The sequence below is a fragment of the Bos indicus x Bos taurus genome, chromosome 1 (genome assembly GCF_003369695.1).
Source record: "Bos indicus x Bos taurus breed Angus x Brahman F1 hybrid chromosome 1, Bos_hybrid_MaternalHap_v2.0, whole genome shotgun sequence".
NCBI classification, from domain to species: domain Eukaryota; kingdom Metazoa; phylum Chordata; class Mammalia; order Artiodactyla; family Bovidae; genus Bos; species Bos indicus x Bos taurus.
The window spans coordinates 156,581,811-156,603,164 of record NC_040076.1 but is presented as its reverse complement, the minus strand read 5'-3'; the positions used below and the strand labels follow the sequence as shown (position 1 = coordinate 156,603,164).

The 21,354-nt window shown below is 44.1% G+C and overlaps 2 protein-coding genes across 3 annotated transcripts in view; one reads left to right on the top strand and one right to left on the bottom strand.

The window, feature by feature from the left end:
- Window positions 1–804: 804 nt before the first annotated feature.
- On the top strand, window positions 805–19,270 carry PP2D1 (protein phosphatase 2C like domain containing 1). The gene is made up of 4 exons (XM_027551321.1): window positions 805–1,005; window positions 2,162–2,318; window positions 3,132–4,265; window positions 17,392–19,270. Exons 1-4 carry the CDS (start codon window positions 805–807, stop codon window positions 18,192–18,194), a joined length of 2,295 nt encoding a protein of 764 aa, XP_027407122.1. The 3' UTR covers window positions 18,195–19,270.
- The window catches only part of RAB5A (RAB5A, member RAS oncogene family), a 33,541-nt gene continuing 30,550 nt past the window's right edge, over window positions 18,364–21,354 (bottom strand). For both annotated transcript variants that reach the window (XM_027549758.1, XM_027549766.1), the window contains exon 6: window positions 18,364–19,739. In XM_027549758.1, coding sequence (XP_027405559.1) covers window positions 19,624–19,739 — 116 coding nt within the window. In that variant the 3' untranslated portion in view covers window positions 18,364–19,623. The remainder of the gene's footprint in view (window positions 19,740–21,354) is intronic.

The window sequence follows — 21,354 nt, the reverse complement described above, 5'->3', positions numbered from 1 at the left end:
CGCCAGGCTCCTCCGTCCATGGGCTTCTCCAGGCAAGGATTCTCCTCCTCCAGGGGATATTCCTGACCCAGGGATCGAACCCGAGTCTCCTGCATCTCCTGCATTGGCAGGTGGATTCTTTACCACCACGCCACCTGGGAAGCCCAGAGGAAAGGTGGTGAGTTCCATTTTGGACGCGTAACTTTGGGTTGACTGGGATATGTGCCTGTAGTGATGTCAAGTGGGTAGCCAGGCTTGTCCAACCTTCAATATGCAAACAAGCTCCTCTTGGACTCCAGTTCCAATCCAGCTCAGGGTGAGAAAGTGGAATACACCTAGGGATTAACAACCTAGGAAACAGGACTTTCCTGGTGACCCAGAGGTTACAACTCCGTGCTTCCATTGCAGGGAGGGCAGCTTCAAAGAGCCTAAGAGCTACAGGTATCGGCCAGGAAGAAGGCAGCCTCAGGAAACAAGCCCAGATAAAGAGGGGTAGGGTATAACTTTCAAGCGAAGATTTGCAGCAGCAGGATGGAGCAGACAGGCCCTCCAGGACAGGGAGGAAGGCATGTCCCGGAGAGATGGACCAAGATACCTTTTCCCTGAGTGGGAACACAACTTAATTGGCAGTCAGTTAACTGACATGAATTGATAGGCACTCCTTTCATTTTTTGGATCTGATCATGCAGGCATAAGGCAGTATATTCAGTGAATGATCCTTCTTTCAGAAATTTCAAAGACAAGTTTGTTAGTTAGTACAATTTGTGCCCTTATTGCTTCATAGTCCTTTAGAATCAGAGTCAGTTCTGACTGAGGTTCCAGATGATGCAGCAAACATTCCACACGAGGAGGTCCGTGACCAAGTCAGGGGACCGTCCCCCTGCCGTCAACAGCATCCCCATCACCCCACTCCTACGGTCACCATTGCCAGGCAGTTGGAGGGACAGGGGCCGAGGAACACTGGCGAAGAGAGGGCGAAGGAAGGTGGCGATCCCAGAGGAGCATGGAGGCGAACAGTGCTTTCAGGTAACTTTTTTTCCATTTGTATCGGATAACAAATGTAGTTAGTGAACAGTTATATCTGCAGTTTTCTTTTTCCTCCACTTTCTCAGTCATCAAACGAAACCGCGACTTCCTGGTAGACTATGTTCATGGAAGAGTGCTATATTCGTCTGACTGCCTTATACCAAGCGCTTCTGCTTCTCTGCCTTTCCTTTCTTGGCCATGCCACACAGCACGGGGGATCTTCTCTCACCAGTGACTGAACTGGTGCCCCTGCATCGGAAGCTCAGAGTCTGAGCCACTGCACCGCCCGGAAGCGCCTCTTTGTCTGCCCTTATTCTTTTCCTTAACAGTGTTTTTATCTATTTTTAATTTATTTTTGGCTGCACTGGGTCTCACTTCTGCCTGTGGCCTTTCCCTGCTGCAGTGAGTGGGAGCTGCTCTCTAGCCGAGCAAAGGCTTCTCCCTGAAGGGGCTTCAGTCACCGCAAAGCGCGGGCTCCAGGCGCTCCTAGCTGTGGCCCACGGGCTCAGCTGCCCAGCGGCAGGGGGTCTTCCCCGGCCGGGGATCAAACCCGTGTCCACTGGCTTAGCAGGCAGATTCTTAGGCACTGGGCCTCTGGGGACGTCCTCTCCACCCTTATTCTGCTCTTTCATGCTAGTAGTTCTCTCTGTCTGATGGTACCAGTTTCCATGATCCTTCAGTCATTGCCTGTTTCCATATGAGGCTATAAGCTGCATCGCAGACAATGCCTTTGTTCACCACTCTGTCCCGAGCAAATAAAACAGTCCCTGGCAAATGGCAGGCCCCTACTGCATGAACGAATGGGCATGTTGCTTTCCCAGAACGGCTCCGTGTGAGAGAGAGTTGTGTCATGGCTATCCTCTGTAGATGGTCCAAACAGTTCAACGAGCCTCAGAAAAACTGTATTCTTTACATGAACATTATGCAATAATAGCAGTTAAAAGATCCTTGGTATACACTTTGGTCAGAAGAGCTGAAAAGCTTTGCTGTTTTCCCGTACGTCTCTGCTTGCCTGTCCAGCTCCTTGGCTGGGCCCTCCTCCCGCTCCTGCCTGCTAACTGGTCGCCCGTGGGTTTGCCTCGGAGCCCTTGCTGCTTTTCCTCAACTGAGTGTTTCTCGAGTCAGCTCAGCTGTCACGGGCCCCTTTCCCGCGCAGACGAAGGGCTGGGCCCTCGGTCGGGCCTCGTCACGGGGCTCTGCTCGGGCTCCAGCGGACTGTCTGGTTCTCCGTATGAGCGTGTGGATGAGGCCACAGACTCCTCCCGTCGTCGCTGCAGGCCAGGACACCAGCTTGATTCTGCAGCCGGCCTGTGGTAGACACTGAAGAAGTGGATGTGAGCCGACTAAGTACTGAAGTGATGGGTGAGATTGATAGAACTGGAGGATGTGCTTTAAAATATTCCGGTAAAGAGATGAGTAAAATGAAATAATGTGTGGCTGAGGACACAGAAACGAGAGTGAAAAAATGTTAATAATGGTTGAAGTTGGCGACGGGGGCTCATTACATATTTCCATTCCTGTGTGTTGTTTAAATTTTCCATTAAAAAAGAAAAACAAAAATTGGTTGGTGAGGCAAAGCCAGGAGAGTTTGCTAATAGGCTAACAGATCAACGAGCATTTATGAGGTGAAAACTGGTGATTGAAGTGTTACCGTAGGGATGAGTGGCTACATCCAGCAGAGCTGTGCACGGCAGGGATTTAAGTACACATAGGAAGAGCAGCACATTAAATGCACCTGCATGAGGTACATCTCCCACCCATTTTCCTGAGAATGCTTTAGTTAGGACAAAAGTATTTAAAAAATTATTATATCTCTTTACATTATATATATTATATAATATAATTATTTTATTATTAGGAAAAATTTAAGTACAAAAATAATTATGCTCATACTTGAAATCACATTGCTAAGGCTCAAGCGTATACCTTCCCCTGCCCGGATAAAGTATTATGCTGATTTCTCTATTTGTTCTTAGAGGTCTATCTGGCTTCCTAGAGATTTTGCCTAATTTCGCTCGGGCCTGCACAGGCCAGTCACCAGTTCCCTGGGTTGGTACTCTGTTTTGGAGGAGGAATCACAGAAAGAGCAATCAGAATATGTTAGATCAATATTAAATCTTGAGGAGTCAAAGCAAACTGCAAATTGCCTCATTTCAGGCCTGTAAATATCTTTCATCCTGTTCACAGAGTGTTTTGGAAAGCAAGGCAGTTGTACACGAGAAAACCAACAGCTGATTCAGAGTATGAAGTCCCACTGACATGGAAAAGAAAGCATTTTAAAAGGAAGAAGAAGAGACCATCAAAAGAAGTCTCTGAGAAACACTCTCTAGTGCAGGACTACAATGCGATGCTCACATTCCCCTGCTCCATTTGCAAGCGTGAGGTTGGCCTGCCTGGAGTTTTCTCCCACAAGAAGCAGCACATGGCTCTGAGCACGCTGGGCTTGCAGTGGACGGGAGGGAAGAAACCAGGGCTCTCAGCGATCATAGGCCAGAGACAGTCTGTCATTACTAAGCTGCTGTCATCTTTTGCGTTCAACGAGAAAACCTTGCAGAGCATTAATAATGCTTTTGAGCTACTGTGGAAGAGACAGATACCAGCATACTATAAGATTATGCAGAACATTTGCGAGAGCTCCATACATCCTCAAAAAATCGGTCACCTGTTAATTAAAGGAGCAGCTGTTTGCAAAGACAGGAATTCTACATGGAGAGTTGACATGAATAATAAATTCATTGTCATGAATAATTTTGGCAGTAAACCCAACGTGTGTTTTTTTGGTTTGTTTGATGGACATCACGGAGACTCAGCAGCCGACTTGACCTCAATGGAACTCCCAGTTTTACTACTCCATCAACTTTCCAGACTTGATCCTTCCTACCAGATGACTTCAGAAGAGCAAAAAGTAATCAATTCTTTCAACACAGTGTTTAGTGAAGACTACAGAGCTATAGAAGAGTCTTTCTCCTCCAAAAAGAAAAGGACAAAAGGAATGAAAAGCGTGTATGAGAACATACACAAAGCCTTTGCCAAAGCGTTCTGGAGAATGGACAGGCTTTTACGTCTTGGAAGGAGGGAAGCGTCCAGGGTCCGATGGAGTGGCTGTTCTGCAGTCACTTGCATACTGGAAAGCAGTGTTGAGAGTCCCGAAGCCAGGAGGTCTTGGGGAAGAATCAGTGACCTTGCTGCTTTGGCAGATAGGCACCTTTTCCCGGGGATGCCCCAAATCACCACTGGGGTGCTACACATCGCAAATGCTGGTATGTATATTGAATGTGGCAGACTACATCTTAATATGTTTTATTCCTGGCAGCAAAACCTCTCATGCTTCCAGAATTATCTGCTGATCTATTATTTAATGACTTTTTCATGCCTAGATATTTCATTGACCAGTTTAAGAAATGATCAACAACCACAGTTTAGATTCAGATTGCAGGCACAACATGAATTGTAATTATTTCTCAAAGAGGCGCATATGTGAAACAATGTGATCCAAATATGAAGTTTTCTAAATGGGGCAGTCACACAGCAGCTGATAAAGGCAAAGCGAATCTATTACACTTGCTTAATCTGAATGGAGCCAAAACATTTCCCACACTCCCCTCTTTGGGAGAGAGGACAGTTCTCTGAGTGGTGTTAATATAGCTGCTCAAAGTGGTCAGTTACTCCGCTAACTAACACATTTGCAAAGGTCATTCTTGTGCTTACTGGCCAGCCGCATCAGCTTCATCTTAGAGGAAACAGTCGTTCACGACTGTGTTATAGCTGTGGGTTTTTTCTTTTTTCATCTTTTTTTGCTGCACCACTTGGCATATGGGGATCTCAGTTGCCCAACCAGGGATCGAACTTGCGTCTCCTGCATTGGCAGGGGGAGTCCTAACCACTGGAACACCAGGCCAGCCCCTAGGCATATATATGCTTCTCCAAAAAATGTGGCTGGAGTCTTTTATTTCAAGAAGCAATTCTTTTAAACTTTTATTTTAATTTGTATTTATTCATGCGTTTATTTGTGGCTGTGCTGGGTCCTCTCTAGGTGCAGAGAGCAGGGCTGCCCTTCACTGGGCTGCCAGGCCGTCTCACGGCGTCGGTTTCTCTCGTTGCTGAGCTCATGCTCAGCAGTTGTGGCGATCGGGCCTACTTGCCTCACAGCATGTGGAATCCTCCCAGACCAGGGATCGAACCTGTGTCCCCTGCATTGGCAGGCAGATTCCCAACCGTGAGGGACGTCCAAGAAGCAACTCTTTCGACCTGCAGTCTAAAGTTCTAGCTAAGGAGCTTGCCAAAATGGAAAGCCTGGAGGTCAAAAAGTTTCAGCCAAGTTAACCTGAGTTCCATGAGATGCTTAACCAGGGTTCCGCCACCCTTTCCTGGGTAGAATTATTACTAATGACAATGTCCACTTATTTAATATTGAATATAGAGTGATTTCTCACATGGTCTTCCAAGAATTCTCATATCTAAGGATATCTAAGTACCGCTTTTAAAAAATACATATTTGACATGTAACATTCTGTCGGTTTAAGAGGTACGTGTTAATTTGATATTTTTATATTGTAACATGACTGCCATAGTAGCAATAATTACCACGTCTATCACATTACATAATTATCATTTCTTTTCAGTGGCTGGAAGTTCTAGTCTCTTCGCAAGTTTGACAATTAAAATATATATGTTCTCTCTCTTCCCAATACTGTGCATTCCATCTCTAGGACTGATTGACTGATAATTGTAAGTCTGGATCCTTAAACAACATTGGTTCTCTCTCTTTCTCAACCCCTGCCACCATTTCTAAGTGGTGTTGACTCGATTTTCCAGATGAGAGAATGGAAACTCGAGAGGTGAAATTATCTGTTTAAGGTGTCAGAGGTAATAGGAACTGGAGATGGAAATCAAGCTGCCTCTGAGGGGATTGTTCTAGAGCCTGAAGAGTCTAGGCCTCAGGGAGGAAGACTTTGACTCCAAAGCAGGGCTAGATAGACCCACCGAGACCACTACATGCCAAGGCCCCTGGAAGCTGGCCTGTTTCTGGCCTGGCTCTGGCTGTGTGCCCAAAATGAAGACTCCAAATTAAGCAAAACCAAGGAGGCAAGTGCGATGGCCAGTTTCCTTAGGGTCTTTGCCATTTCCCAGGTTCTACCCTGAGGTTCCAAAGTGCTTCAGAGCAGGTTTCCTTCAGGGGTGGAGGATTTTCAGGTTTCAGACTTACCTGGGAACTGACCCACATCCTTGGACTTGGGACCTCTGTTAGAATGTATCGTTTGATATCAGGGTTCTTGGAAAATGAAAGGAAAATTTATGAGATATTCAGTAAGGAGATGCCATCGTCAAATGTTGAGTTTACTCTGATTCATTATTTCCAAGCTCACTCACTGCTGTTTGGCAGGTTCTAGTCTTCAGGTCAAACATTTGTTGGCTCTAACTTACAGGAATTGTGTTGAATAATTGTGTTAAAATGTGTTAATTGTGCTAAAATGGTTTCATTTGAGCATCTTTCATTTTAATAGAAACAAGTAGAGGAAAAAAATTCAACGAGTGAAAGGGAGGTCATGATTTATAATATAAAAGTGCTCCTAAAAGAAAGCAATTTAAGTGAGTTACAAAAACATAAATTTGGACACAAATTTATTAGGAGCATATTTTGTATTTTATAAAATATGACCTATAAAGCTAGCAAGGAAATTCATTTTTCTTTGTTTGAAATTTATCAAATACCAGTATCACCATTAACTCTGAAATTAAAACAAAAAACAAACAAAAAAACAAACCCACTTCACTTTATAGTGAAATGCAAATGTGGTGATAAAGCCATTGAATAAATGTTGAATTTGTGCATGTGGGAAGAGTCTTCAAAAGACACTCTTGGTTTTTTGTTCTTAGCACTTCTCATTTGCATTGCATTTTATAATTTCCCTTGGTACTCTTTTACTTCAATTAATCCTCATAGGATTAGAATACTAATAAACATATTGATATGGAAACATACACTTTTTTCATAATATCAAATAAACCACAAACTTTATGTTTTTAATTAACCACACTAGTCCTTATAAACATAAGGGATTTTCATTTGATCTCTTAGATCCTTTTCCCCAATACTTTCATTTTTAATAGCTCTGCTGACATATAATTCACAAAGCACAGAAGTCATCCAGGTAAAGTGCACGTCTCCGTGGTCTTTAGTACATTCGCTGGTAGAGTCCTTTCTCCCCAGCCTGTACTTTGAGTTTATTTGTCTTTGAATCAAGTGTCTTCTTAGACAGCTATAGTTGGATACTGCTTCTCTTCGTTCCCTGTGGCTGCTATTACAAATTTATCATAAACTTGGTGGCTTAAACTACAGAAATTTATTCTCTCAGGGTTCAAAACCTTCTGCCTCAGCATGACTGGCCCAATACCTTCACGGCAGCGCCCCTCCCGAGGGGGTGGGAAGGATCTGTTTCCCGTTTCCAGCTTCGGTCTGGCTGCCAGCATTCCCTAGATTTTGGTGTGCCTCCACATTTCCCTCTTCTGTGTCTACAGCTGAACCTCCCGCCTGGGATGGCATTTAGAGCCCACCCAGACAACCCCGTGTAAGCATCTCAGGGTCAGAGTCACATCCTCAGAGTCTTTGCCCTTTAGGTAACACTTGCAGGCTCCAGAAGTTAGGTTCTGATACCTCTGGGGACTTTATTCAGCCTGCTACTGGGCGTGTTCGTTTGTCGTTCCATTTTGCTAATCTTTCCCTTTTGATTCAAGTTAGTAATTCATTTAGATTTAATGTAATTAGTTATAGGGTAGGATATATGTCAGATATTTTGCTGTTAGTTTTCTATCTCTTTTTTCTATCATTATTGCTTTCTTTTGTATTAGATATTGTCTAGTTTTCTATTTTGATTCCTGTGTTTCTCTTCCTGTATATTAAACAAATTTAGTGGCTATCCTGACGATTATAATAAAATCTTAAAAACAATTTGGCTTGGATTCATGCCAATTTAATTTCAAAAAGACGTATACAACGTCTTTGCTCCAGGATAGCTCTGTTTCCTCCACCCTTCTTTGTACTTTATAGAATTACATCTTTACACACTACAAGCCTAAAAACGTTTTATAATTTTTGTCTCATGCAGGACAGGAGAAGAAGAGTGTTAAAAAGTAGTTTTTACTGTTTTATATTTAGCTATATACAGCTGTGCCTTGACAACATTATTTGAACGGTGTGGGTTTACTTCTATGCAAAACTTTTTCAATAGTAAATACCTATTACACAATCCACGGTTGGCTGAATCTGTGAATGTGCAGATATGGGGGCGGGGCTGGCTGTTGGACTTGAATATCCACAGATTTTGGTGGATCTTGAATACCCACAGATACATCTTCAGGGAGTCCCAGAACCAGTGCTCCCTGATCCTGAGAGACAACAGTAGTAACCTTTTTTTCGGCGGGTGGGTTCAATGTACAGTCCTGCACTTTCATTTTAATCTGAAAGACTCCCGTCTTATTTCTCATTCGGCAGATCTGCCGGTGGTGAATTCTCCTAGTCTTTGTTTACTTGGGAATGTGTTACTTTCTTCACTGTTGAAAGGATAGTTTGCCTGTTGACTATGTCATGCCATTGCCATCTGGCATCCGTGGTTTCTGATAAGACTGATTGTCGATCTTACTGAATTCCTTTGGCTGCAGGTAACGAGTCACTTTTCTCATGCTCTTTTCAATATTCTTTTTTCCTTTGTTTTTTGACAGTTTGATTATGACATGTTTCAGTACTGACCTCTAATTTATACTATTTTGAGTTTTTTGAGCTTCTTGGATCTTTTTATTCAAATTTGGGACATTTCTGGCCATTATGTCTTCAAACCTTCTTTCCCCACTCTCTCTTCCTTCAATTATGTGTATGTGGATGTACCTGGTGGTAACTCACAAGTCTCTGAGACTGTTCACGTTACTTCGTTCTTTCTTCCTTCTCTTCTTCAGACTGGATAACCTCAATTTATCAGTCAAATTTGCTGATTCTTCTGCCAGTTCAAATCTGATTCTGAGTTCATTTTATTGAATTTTTCATTTAAGAAATTGTACTTTTCAACTCCAGAATTTTGATTTGCTTGTTATAATTGCCATCTCTTTATTGATAGTTTCTAATTTGGGGGAATCAGTGTTCTCATGCTTTCACTTTTAGCCATATTTCCCTTTAAACATATTTATAACTTCTAAAACATTTGTTTTTTGGGGGACTGTAATTCTAGTGCCTAGAATTCCTCAGGGACAGTTTCTGCTGATTTATTTCTCTTCTGTGCATGGCCTGTGCTTTGACATTCGTTGACTGTCTCCCTGTTCTGTTTTGTTGTTGTTGAAACGTGGATGTTCACATTCACACAGACGCCCTTCCTCACCAGGCCACTGGTGCTACTGGTTTGTGACTTTTAAGAACTAATTTTCTCATGTTGATGTATGGAAAAACAATACAATATTGTAAAGTAATTAACCTCCAATTAAAATAAGTAAATTTATATTTAAAAAAAAAAGAAACACAAGAATAGTTACAGAAATGCAAAAAAAAAAAAGAAGGCACAGAAGTCGTGTAATGGTAATGCATGCTTTGTAAAGATCATAAAAAAAAAAAAGAACTAATTTTCTAGAGTCTATATGCTGTGTCATGTGTAGACACAAAGTCTCTGCTTGGTTGGTTATGTTGCTACTGCTGCTAAGTCACTTCAGTCGTGTCTGACTCTGTGCGACCCCATAGACGGCAGCCCACCAGGCTCCGCCGTCCCTGGGATTCTCCAGGCAAGAACACTGGAGTGGGTTGCCATTTCCTTCTCCAATGCACGAAAGTGAAAAGTGAAAATGAAGTTGCTCAGTCGTGGCCAGCTCTTAGCGACCCCATGGACCCTCCCTGGGAGTCTCCAGGCAGGAGTACTGGAGTGGGTGCCACTGTTAGTGTTCAGGCAATGGCACCCACTCCAGCACTCTTGCCTGGAAAATCCCATGGACGGAGGAGCCTGGTGGGCTGCAGTCCATGAAGTCGCTAAGAGTCGAACTCGACTGAGCAACTTCACTTTCACTTTTGACTTTCATGCATTGGAGGAGGAAATGGCAACCCACTCCAGTATTCTTGCCTGGAGAATCCCAGGGACGGGGAAGTCTGGTGGGCTGCCGTCTATGGGGTCGCACAGAGTCGGACACGACTGAAGCGACTTAGCAGCAGCAAGAACTAGATGATGGTTTCCTTAAACACCTAGTACTAATACATACGGCTTCCAGTCTTTCTGAGGGGGTATCTTTGTCTTGTAAACAATAGCAGGGGGTTTACAACGCTGCCTAAGCTTTTACTTCCTATTGAGGTCTGTCCTGAAGACCATCCACAGGTGAGTCATCAGGGGCCGCTCGAGTCCCGGGCCGGCCCACAGCCTGCTGCGTGTGCGCCCTTTTCTATTTTTCCGGGGAATATATTTGAGCTTTTCAAAACCCTCTACAGAGTCTCATCATTCAGCTGTTTCTTACGCAGTTTACTGGGTGCTGGGATCAGTGCTTCAGGCAGCTGTGCTCTGAAACCGTTGCTGCTGATTCTTCTCAGCAAACACACTGCTTAGTCGCTCAGTTGTGTCCGACTCTTTGACTGTAGCCCACCAGCCTCCTCTGTCCACGGGATTCTCCAGGCAAGAATACTGGAGTAGGTTGCTATGCCTTCCTCCAGGGGATCTTCCCAACCCGGGGATCGAACTTGCATATCTTTTATCTTCTGCATTGGCAGACAGATTTTTTTACCACTAACATCATTTGGGAAGCCTGGCAAACACACTGAGGGTCAGTTATTTGCACAGAGTAAGCTCTGAGTCAGATCAAATGATGACAAGATTTGAGAATGGAGCTTTCTTCAGGTAACTGCAAAAAGTCCAAATAGTGAGGTTTCTCTGAGGGTAGATTTTTAGGGAGGTCCAAAGCCATTCTTTCCCCTGTAGAGGCTTCTAGACTGGACTGTTGATTTTCATTATAAAACTTTTGGTTTTCAAGGCTACTGCAGAGCTGAAGAGAAAAGGTTTGGAGTAGGTCAAGTTACAAGGCCATGAACACTTCTATTTTTATTAATGCCTACTTTAAGCTGTCTCTCTTCAATAATGCTCAGCTTTTTGCAAGCCTTTGGTCAACTTCCGGCATTCTAGAAAAGTTGACTTTAACAGCTTTTCACAGTGCTCTCCGTCCTTTTACTGAGGAGCAGATTTTCAGAGATCCTTACTCTGCAATGGGCTTTCCTGGTGGCAGAGTGGTAAAGAGTCCACCTGCCATTGCAGGAGATGCAGGAGACTCAGGTTTGATCCCTGGGAAAGATCCCCTGGACTAGGAAATGACAACCTACTCCAGTACTCTTGCCTGGAAAACCTCATGCACAGAGGGTCCTGGTGGGTTATCGTCCTCGGGTTTGCAAAGAGTTGGACGTGACTGCACACACATTCACTCGCGTTACTCTGCAATAATCTAACGTTTTCTTCTGGGATAGTGAATCTGCTGTTAATCATATCCAGTGCCTCTTTCGTGTTATTTATTTCTGGCCGTGCTGGGTCTTCGTTGCCGCACAGGCTTTTCTCAGCGGTGGTGCCTGGCTTCTCAGGCGGTGGCGTCTCTGGCGGAGCCTGGGCTCAGGCACGCAGGTGCTTGCAGGCTCCAGAGCACAAGCTTGGATGTTCCGGCGCGCAGGCTTGTTGCTCCACGGCCTGTGGGATCTTCTGGGACCAGGGATTAAATTCATGTCTCCTGCCTTGGCAGGCAGATTCTTTACCACTGAGCCACCAGGGAAACCCACATTTCATTTCATATTTTGTATTTTTTATCTTCAGAAGTTTGACTTTTGACATTATCTTCCAGGCCTATGGGATTCCCTGGTGGCTCAGACAGTAGAGTTTGCCTCCGATGCTGGAGGCCTGAGTTCGAGCCCTGCGTCAGGAAGATCCCCTGGAGAAGGGAATGGCAATCTACTCCGGTATTCTTGCCTGGAAAGTCCCATGGACAGAGGAGCCTGGCGAAGTACAGTTCATAGGGTCACAGAGAGTCGGACATGACTGAGCAACTTCACTTTGACTTTCTTTCACTTTCCATGCCTATACGTAACTTCCTGGACAAATGCACTCCACTTACAACTTGGAGAGTTCTTCCTACTGATTCCAATGTCTCTGTCAGTTCTGCATTGGTTTCACTGGATTTTTTGCTTTATTATGGGCAGTTATTTCCCAACTTACTTGCACGCTTCGTGTTCTAGTTTTTCAGGGCTGCCGTAACAAATTATTTTGAACTTGGCAGCTTAACACAACAAAACTCCCTTCTCTTACAGTTCTGGAGACTAGATGCTCCCAATCAAAGTGTTTCCAAGGCCGTGCTCCCCTGAATTCTCCAGGAAAGAGTTCTTCCTTGCCTCTTTCAGCTTCCACTGGGTCCAGGTACTTCTTGGCCTGTAGTTGCAAAAGTGAAAGTTAGTCGCACAGTCGTGTCCTACTCTGCAACCCCATGGACTGTATGTAGCCTGTCCGGCTCCTCTGTCCATGGGATTCTCCAGGCAAGAATACTGGAGTGGGTTGCCATTCCCTTCTCCAGGATCTTCCTGACCCAGGGATCGAACCTGGGTGTCCTGCATTGTAGGCAGATTCCTTACCAACTGAGCCGGTAGGGAAGTCCCATACTCCCAGTATCTGGGCCAAAAACCGGTATCCCAGCCAAAAACTCTCCCGATATCTTCCTGTTTTCTGGGGGGAAGGGGCAGGCACTTGGCATGTGGGATGGGATCTTGGTTCCGCCACCAGGGAATGAGCCTGCACCCCCGCATCTGGAAGCAGTCTTAACCACTAGACTCCCAGGGAGATCCCTCTGTCTTCGCTGACTTTCTGCTCTTCTCCCTCTGTGTCTCTTCTATGACGATACTTTTTGGGTTTAGAATCAACTTGGATAATCCATCTCAAAACCCTAACTTAATTTCACTTGTAAAGATTTGTTTCCAAATAAAATCATATTCACAGGTCTTATAATGGGGGTAGTATATGGGTTTTTTTTTTTAACTTCCCTAGCTTTGTTCTAGGGTGGAGTTACTAGAAACATTTGATTGTTTCAGATTCTACTTTTACAATTTGTCAGATAAATTCAGAGCAATGTCTAATTCAGGTTGAGGCAAGCCCTTCCTCAGTACACTACTCAGTGACCCACAGGTGTTTTTCTAGTCTGACTGCTGTGTCCTCAGCCACGTTTTGCTGATGGGTCTGATAGCTCTTTGCCAGTGCTAGGCCTGGGGCTTCCTCACACGCATGGATCAGGGCCTTGCTGACACCCGGGGACGCGTCTCTGCAGGCCCCTGGCCGTCTCTGAGCACCCTTCCCTCTGGTTCTTTCCCTGGTGAAGTCTGGCTGCCTTGGTCTCCCTGGACTCTCAGTTCTGTCTCCTCAACACAGATCAGAGGCTAAGTCCAGTTACTGTTACTGTATCTTGGCCGGAAGCAGAGAAATTCCCTATATTAATACTTGGGAGGATTTAACTGAGGCCTCTGTCATCTCAACTACACACTGACCATCGCCTGATCCCTGCCTGTTAACACTGTCAATCTGACTTAAAACGATCAATTTGAGCATTTCCAGACTACAAATACACAAAGGTTGTGCTTCCAAATGCTTTGTGGTTCCCTTTCTTTCCTCCACCGTTCAGCATCGATTTTGAAATAGTTCATTTTTGTGGTAGTCTGGGAGGGTGGACGAGGGGCATGTATTTTTGTTCGGTGTTTCAGTGAGGGCACTGTCGTCTGTGGCCCTAGCTTTGCTGGGAACCACTAGTCTCCCCAAGCTAAACAAGTCCTAGGCTTCGTTTCCTGTTCCGTAATCCTGTGGCAAGTCCAAGGCCACTCATTTAGCTCAGCAAGCACTCTCAGCTAAGGGCTGGCTTGTGCTCTTGGAACACTCTGGGGTTCAGGCGCTACAGCTTCTGTTCCTTCCTGATACTGAAGTGTTTTATGTATCTGCTATCCCAGTATCTTTGTCTGGATGATACATTCTTGCTCATCGTTCCTTTTAACGACTTGTTTCCTAGTGTCCTGGTGTGTCCTCCCGTGAGCTCACTCCAGGTGCAGAGACCAAGCGTGCCCTTGCCCACTACTGCCCCTCTGCTCAGCTCCTTTGCCTGCAGCGTCCTGCGTCTGGGGTGTCCCTTCACTCCCAGGTCCTCTCCTTTCTCATTTCATGACTGACACTGTGTTTGCAGATATTTTCATGTGTTGTGATTCTATCTAGAAATGATTGTTCTTAAAGATGGTTTAGTAAGTTTCTTTTAAAATTATTTCCAGCCCCATCTTTTCCCCTAAAACATAATTCAACTCCAGTCATCTTAAGCAGAAAAAAAAACAAAAAACAAAAAAAACACTGCATTCTTAAAAAACATTCACCTTTTGTAGACATTCCCTTCCCCACCTTCCTTTTTAAGGGGTGGGTTGGTGGTGGACTCATATATACACAACAAATATTTGACAGATGGTTGAGGATGAAGTGTTAAGTACTCTTTAGACTCCAGACGGAAAATGCTGAAGGTGAGTTTCGTGCTTACACATCTTACAAAAACAAAGGAATCTTTTTGGATGTACATTCAAAACTGTCTACTTAATAATTAAATGTCACTCAGAGAAATAAAGTAACTTAATGAAAGACACACGGACAAAATTGGGACTGATGTCCCATATGTCAGGTTCTGGTCCCCAGTCCTGCTTCTGAACCAAGCCGTCTTTTTATCCCGGGGCCCTCAGGCATGCTAGGGGCGCTTCCTTTTCATAAACTGGAGACACCCTGGTAGCTGCAGGGACAGCTACCTCCCTGCCTTTTGCATAACGAATACGCACACGGTCTTAAAAAGGCTCCCGTGTCCTCTCAAAGCAGTTAATTCCCATTTGACGAATGTCCCTGCACACGTGGCCTTCTAGTCCCCCTGCTCTATTTTGCTCTGAAGAGCACTGTCTCTCCAGCTATTGAAAGCTAGTAGGTTCCTGTCTAGGGATTTGAACTCTCCGTGTTGCTGGTTCACCGCACGTTGGGTGAGGGTCATCACAGTTCACCGCGTTCCTCATTTCCTCCAGGCTTCACAGGGGCCCTTCCTGAAAGGCAATCGTGCTCTCAAACTGCCAAACCTCGCTCTTCTCTTTTGCCTCAATTCTCCAAGACACGTGGACATTGAGGGTTATTTTTAAATCTCCCTCCAATTTCCTATTTTCCTTGAAGCTTTTTGCTCATTATTTCACTCTAGCTCTCAACAATGTAGTCAATGGCTTTCAGCAACTCCGTTTGCAGCCGACAGCTTAGCAGCCCAAGGTTCAGGAGATGCAAGTACCAGCTGCCCATCCACTTTCCATCCTGCGTGCCAGGAATACTCTTCCAGGGCCTGAGTAATCTTCCTTATCATCCCATATTTCCTGAGTTATACATAACAGTTGAGAAACAGCGGGTACCCCTCCTTCCTTCATGCAAAGTCACACAGGTAAGGCTGTGAGGTATTCAGAAGGCAGCGCTGAATAAAGGAATTAAATAATTGTCAAAGGAATTAAACAACTCACTCATGCAAGTCAATGGCAGGACAAAACCTGAAGCCATTACTTGTGTCCTCAATTTCTGAAAATTTATTTGTGCTGAGCTCAGGGATGTTCACAATAATAAAATCAACCAAAACGGCATTTCCTACTCTGTAGCACAACAATCAAAAAAAAAAAAAAAAGGCAAACGGCAGTACGTATCTTTACCAAGCTCTCTGCACAGGCCACGAAAATCAAAACACCAATGATCCCCTTCCGCTGTAACGAGATAATCGTATTAAGTTCTTTTCAAACCACACAGAGACGACAGTGCTTTTTGCTGAGTGAGCTCTGGCGAGCCACATGCAGATAACACATCCAGGAAGCCGGTGGATTCACTGTTGTGAGCCCCGTTTCAGAGCTCCGGTAGCACCGTCTCCGTGTGCAGGCACACAAAGAAACTTCCTAATGTAGAAGAGGGACTGAGCCGTGTGTCCTGCTAACACAACGGTTCATTTACTCTGTCGGCACAATCATAATTTGCAACTAGCAAAAGCCAAGAATTATTTTACTGATTTATCTTCTGCAGGGTGTAAACAGAATGACCAGCAGAAAAGTTAACAGAAATCATTAATAACCAAACCACAAATAAATAGAAGAGGTCATGCAGTTTTGAAGACTATCGTTTACAGTTATCAAGTTTCCAAAATTGTCCACGTAATCATCTTTTGGTCCCATTCAGTAGCTATTATTATTATTAGGTACTATTATCTAATGCTTAGTAGATATTAGCAGTTTCCATTATGTAAATAAGCCAACAGGCTCCCTCTATGCCCGAGCTAATGCTTTACCAACTCAGGCTCTGTCCAGATTAGGGGTATGAAACTTACCCTCTGACACCTAAGACCCTTTACCTGAAGTATGAGGGGATTCGAAACTAGGGGCTGCAACAACAAAATTCTGACTCCAGGTACAGTACCATGCTTGAAATCAGAATATTTTAATGTAAGTTTTGCCTGTGATTCCAGGAATATTAATTCTCATAGGTATTATAAACATACAATTATGTTCCTAAAAACTTTGGGAAGATCAGTTTTTCCTAACAAATGAAAAACAAAAATTTCTTTTTTTGTATACCAAAGAAAAGTTTGGTAATACAACCATCCTTCAAACTGTCTCAAAGGATGACATTTAAATTTTCTTAGGATTTCAATAAAACACACATGACAGGTTTGTCTGAACCATGAACAAACTGTAAGACCTCAGTTTTCAATCAAAGGGTTTAATGTTGGCTAAATGTTATCCACTTCACACACTAACGCCACATTATTTTCTCTTCCCAGGCCTGGCTGACTGAATTGTAACACACATAACAAACCCAGTAAGATGGATACTAACAGTGGCATTATAATTTTTTAATCATCCATACCTATAATATATTCAGGTTTTAAGTTTAACCAGTTAAAAAATTATCAAACTCCACTCCTAGAAAAAAAATCAGCTTGTGTTTTTAATTGAAAAGGCATTTATCAAAATATTAACAAAATGTCTGCTCTATGGAATATATATAGATTAGAAAAAAGTTTAATTCTTGATTCTATATATAATACTCAGAAACTGCTTCATAAAAAGATTATTTTTCATTATCTGTAGTTTGTTGTTTCAATACTAAATATATTTTAAACACTAAGTTTGCTAAGAGGAATAAATGAGCCTTCCAGTTTGAAATCTGAATTACTATAAATCTAATAATGATGTGAATATTACATATATTTAAAAAAATTTTTTAATGGCCTGCTTTCTGTCTATACTCTGGAACAAATTAATGACGTTAACAGTGTTTGATACAACGGGTTATAAATCTCTAGGACCAATTTTTAAACATCTTTTAGGTAATGTGCAAGCAGTCTTATGCAGAAATGGGAAAGGCTTCTGCTTAACCAAAGAGCACAGCACGCGGAACCTGGACGAGAGGAGGCGGGTGCTCCGGCAGGGTGCGGTCATCAGCGCCAACGCACCGCACGGCCTCCTCCAGGGGCAGACGACCACCACACGAGGGCTTGGCTTCCACGGGAATCTCAAGCTGAAAAGATTCATCATCCCAGCGCCTCAGACGGTTTCTGTGCCCATAGATGACTTGTGTCAGTTCCTTATCCTGGGCACCGACGGGCTCTGGGGAGTCCTGGACACGAAGGAGGTCACTGCGCTCGCCATGTCGGCTTTCCAAGCACACAGAGAAACACGGGGTCCTGCCACGGGGAACCAACCGTCACCACCCAGAGGGTCTCTGCTTTGCCCCATCAGTGAACAAACCACATCCAAATCAGAGACTAACATCCACATAGTGTTCCAGCGCAAATCTGGAGAACGGGCGTCAACTGGAAGTTCAGAAGAAAACCTGTCAGTTTCAAAACATTCTATTTGTGACCCTGAAAGTTCAGGACTGTCTCCACCAAAAAAGACTACTCGTGATCCCTGCAGTGAGGAAGGAACCGGCGGACTGACCAGTGTGGACAGAGAGCCGAAAGACTCAAGAGAAAGACAGGGAGGGCCAGGCAGTCAGAGTTTCTACGAGGGCGCTGCCGCGTACGTCAGCCACGAGCTCGTCAACGCTGCTCTAGCGGCTGGCTCCAGAGACAGCATCACAGTCATGGTGATACTGCTCAGCGGAGCCGAGCATCAGCTGCTGCCATGAGAGCGCTGGCTATCCAGAGAAGCGAAGCATGCAGACAGTTCTTCAGGGAACCAGGTACCAGAACAATGCATCCATTTTTAAGAATGCAGTAAAGAAAATATAAAAGCAGATTTCAGGTAACACAATGCCATTTGTATATGTTCATGTGAAAAAAGAGAAGAACCAGTACTTGCTTTTTAATACCACTTTATTCCAACCTGAGCACCTCAATATAAAACTAAACACTGGTGAACTGTTCTCCTTACTAATTCTGAATTACTGTAAGTGTACAAGTTCCGCTAGCAGTTCAACACTTAAATAGATTAAATCATCTCTGACACAGGGTAGATTTCATATAATGAAAATGCCTAAAACAGTTAGTGCAATATACTGATCAAAATAAAATGAACTTTGGAAAACAAGGCTGCAAGATTGCTACTAACATATCCAATACTTATGTTACAAATTACTGGTACATTTTTTATAATGGTTCTAGCCAGGTAGGAACAATTGAAGCCCCTTCCTTTCAAAGGGGGAGAAAAGGAAAAAATTAGCTGTTTTAGTAACTGTACATTTTGTATACTTTTAAGCAACTCTTAAATATTACCGAAAAGTAATAAACATACATGGAGACTACAATGCAGAACCCTATTTACAGCGCAGCTGAAGAGCGGATTTAAAATAATCAAGCTTGAATGTACATAATTGTTAGTGCACTGACTATACTTATGTCCAAAGGGCACAAAGGCCCCTCCCTACACCCAAACAAGACCTATGTGATGGCCAGCAGTGATTACACAGAAATCACAGACACCTGGTTTGTTTCCTTTTTGCTGAAGAACTCACATATTTGAAGGGAACACTATCCTTTAAGATGCACTTTATTCCATTTTAAAAACAACAGGATCAGCTGTAATTTAGATGCCACTAACGTTCATCTTTTCCCACTGAAGTCGTGGGACTGTTTCCTTGTGGCGAATTTGTTAAAATGTGGAATGTATACTTTAAATAAGGACACTAAGAGGAATTACAGGTTGCCTGGGTATGGCAGCTAAGCATAAATATCTTTAGAACCTCCTTCCAGAGCAGAAGTTTTTTCTGAAAAGCCCAAATGAGTAAGTTCCAAATTTTTTTCACAGAACTGGCTGGTTCACTGTGGGCTCAGAGTCATTTGTCTACATCCCTGGAGAAGAGCAGTGAGCCCCGCTAACTTCCCAAGGAGACAGCCGTGCACACGGCTCCCCGCCACCACTGCCGAGACACGTTCAGAGGGCCGCACGCATGCCACTAAAGATTAGGGTCAAAACACTGAAAATAATTCTGTATTAGAAACTTGACTATTGTTAAGTCTCTTCTTTTTGGAAGTCATACTGGGCTGGTTAAATGCTCCAATTCCACTCTTATTAACAATTAGGAAGCAGAAGAACATTCGGGAGTTTACGCTGGAGGGTTAGTTACTACAGCACTGACTCCTGGTGGGCTGTGTGGGCTCGGTGAGGTCTACTCCTCTTCCTCTGGTAGAATTTGCTCCTGGATTCTGTGGTTCATTCTTTGGCAACTTTTTAGCTGAGGGATAAATTATCAAACACAATCAGAATAGCTGTATTTAACTGTTTATATAGATTCATTTCACAATACTAGAAAAGGTTATACTGTATTTCATAATTGCTGCTGCTGCTAAGTCGCTTCAGTTGTGTCCGACTCTGTGCGACCCCATGGACGGCAGCCCACCAGGCTCCCCTGTCCCTGGGATTCTCCAGGCAAGAACTCTGGAGTGAGTTGCCATTTCCTTCTCCTCGTAATCACTAGTACTCCTGTTATTTAAAGGAAATCTGAAGTTACAAAGATAATAGCAGCCACCATGTTCATAACCAAGAAGCTCAGCTCCAGGACTTCCTTGGGGGTCCAGTGGTTAAGATTCCGAGCTCCCAATGCAGGGGCACGGATTTGATTCCTGGCTGCAGAACTAAGATCCCACAAGCCGCATAAGGCAGCCAAAACCCAAAACAGACAAGCTCAGCTCCGCCCGTCGGCACTCTCTGGACAGCCACACACTTTCCAGAACAAGTCACGACAGAAAACACTGTCCGCTCAGTAGAATGTGTCCGCTACTGAGCAAATTATTACCCTAAATCATAAGAGACTGAGTCTCCTATTTTCTTCCTCGCTTATATACCTTCTACCTTCCAACGGTTATCCTCTGGCTTATTTTATCTTGTGGCTGATAAAGAATCCTAATCTGATTCATCAATAGCTCTGCCTGATATAAATGGACTTGATTCTGAAGGTACTATCTCAAAAAACCATTTTCCAATGTTGAGCCAGAAAAGCATGGCTGGCCACATTTGGACAAACCCCACAACTGCAGTTACATGTAGCGTCAGCTTTGCTAATTCTCCGCAGTGTGGGTCCCACTGAGGAGAAAACTACCTGCCAGAAGCAGTCGGCTTGGGTCTCAAGGATCCTCGCATGCTGGGATTTATGAAGCACCTCTAAGAGCACTGACCGTTCCTGTCGCCTCAGGGATGGCCCACCTTGGCAAGAATCCAGCTCAGCCTGAGCCATGGCTTGGGTCACACAAAAGCCAAACAGGCTCTACTTGGAAATGTAAATGCCTAGGTGTGTCCTGGGCCTTTCACCCTTTGTTGTAACATTTCACAACAGCACTAACCATCTTTAGAATCCCGTGGGCCACTTCTCTAGCAATGGCTCCAGGAGTGGCAGGGTGGATGGTTAGCAAAAGGTTGCATTTCCAGTCAATGTATTTACAAACAAAGCCCCGCAAGGACAAAGGGGAGGCTGATGTTACAAACTTCATCATAATTAGCAACAAGTTGTTTTAGACTGAATGATCATTTCTCCCTTCAGCATACTTCTGCAAGGGCTTTTCAGAGAAGGCAATGGCACCCTACTCCAGTACTTGGCCTGGAAAATCCCATGGATGGAGGAGCCTGGAAGGCTGCAGTCCATGGGGTCACGAAGAGTCGGACATGACTGAGACTTCACTTTCACGCATTGGAGAAGGAAATGGCAACCCACTCCAGTGTTCTTGCCTGGAGAATCCCAGGGACGGGGGAGCCTGGTGGGCTGCCGTCTATGGGGTCACATGGAGTCGACACGACTGAAGCGACTTAGCAGCCGCAGCAAGGGCTTTTTGTAATTAGATCTAAGTGAATAAGGG

Bases quoted from the DNA above. Each gene is read 5' to 3' on its own strand.
- PP2D1 (XM_027551321.1), top strand. From the start codon at position 805: ATGCAGCAAACATTCCACACGAGGAGGTCCGTGACCAAGTCAGGGGAC. The intron at 1,006-2,161 runs GTAACTTTTTTT...TTTCCCGCGCAG, and splicing joins GAGGCGAACAGTGCTTTCAG to ACGAAGGGCTGGGCCCTCGG. The intron at 2,319-3,131 runs GTAGACACTGAA...AATCTTGAGGAG, and splicing joins GATTCTGCAGCCGGCCTGTG to TCAAAGCAAACTGCAAATTG.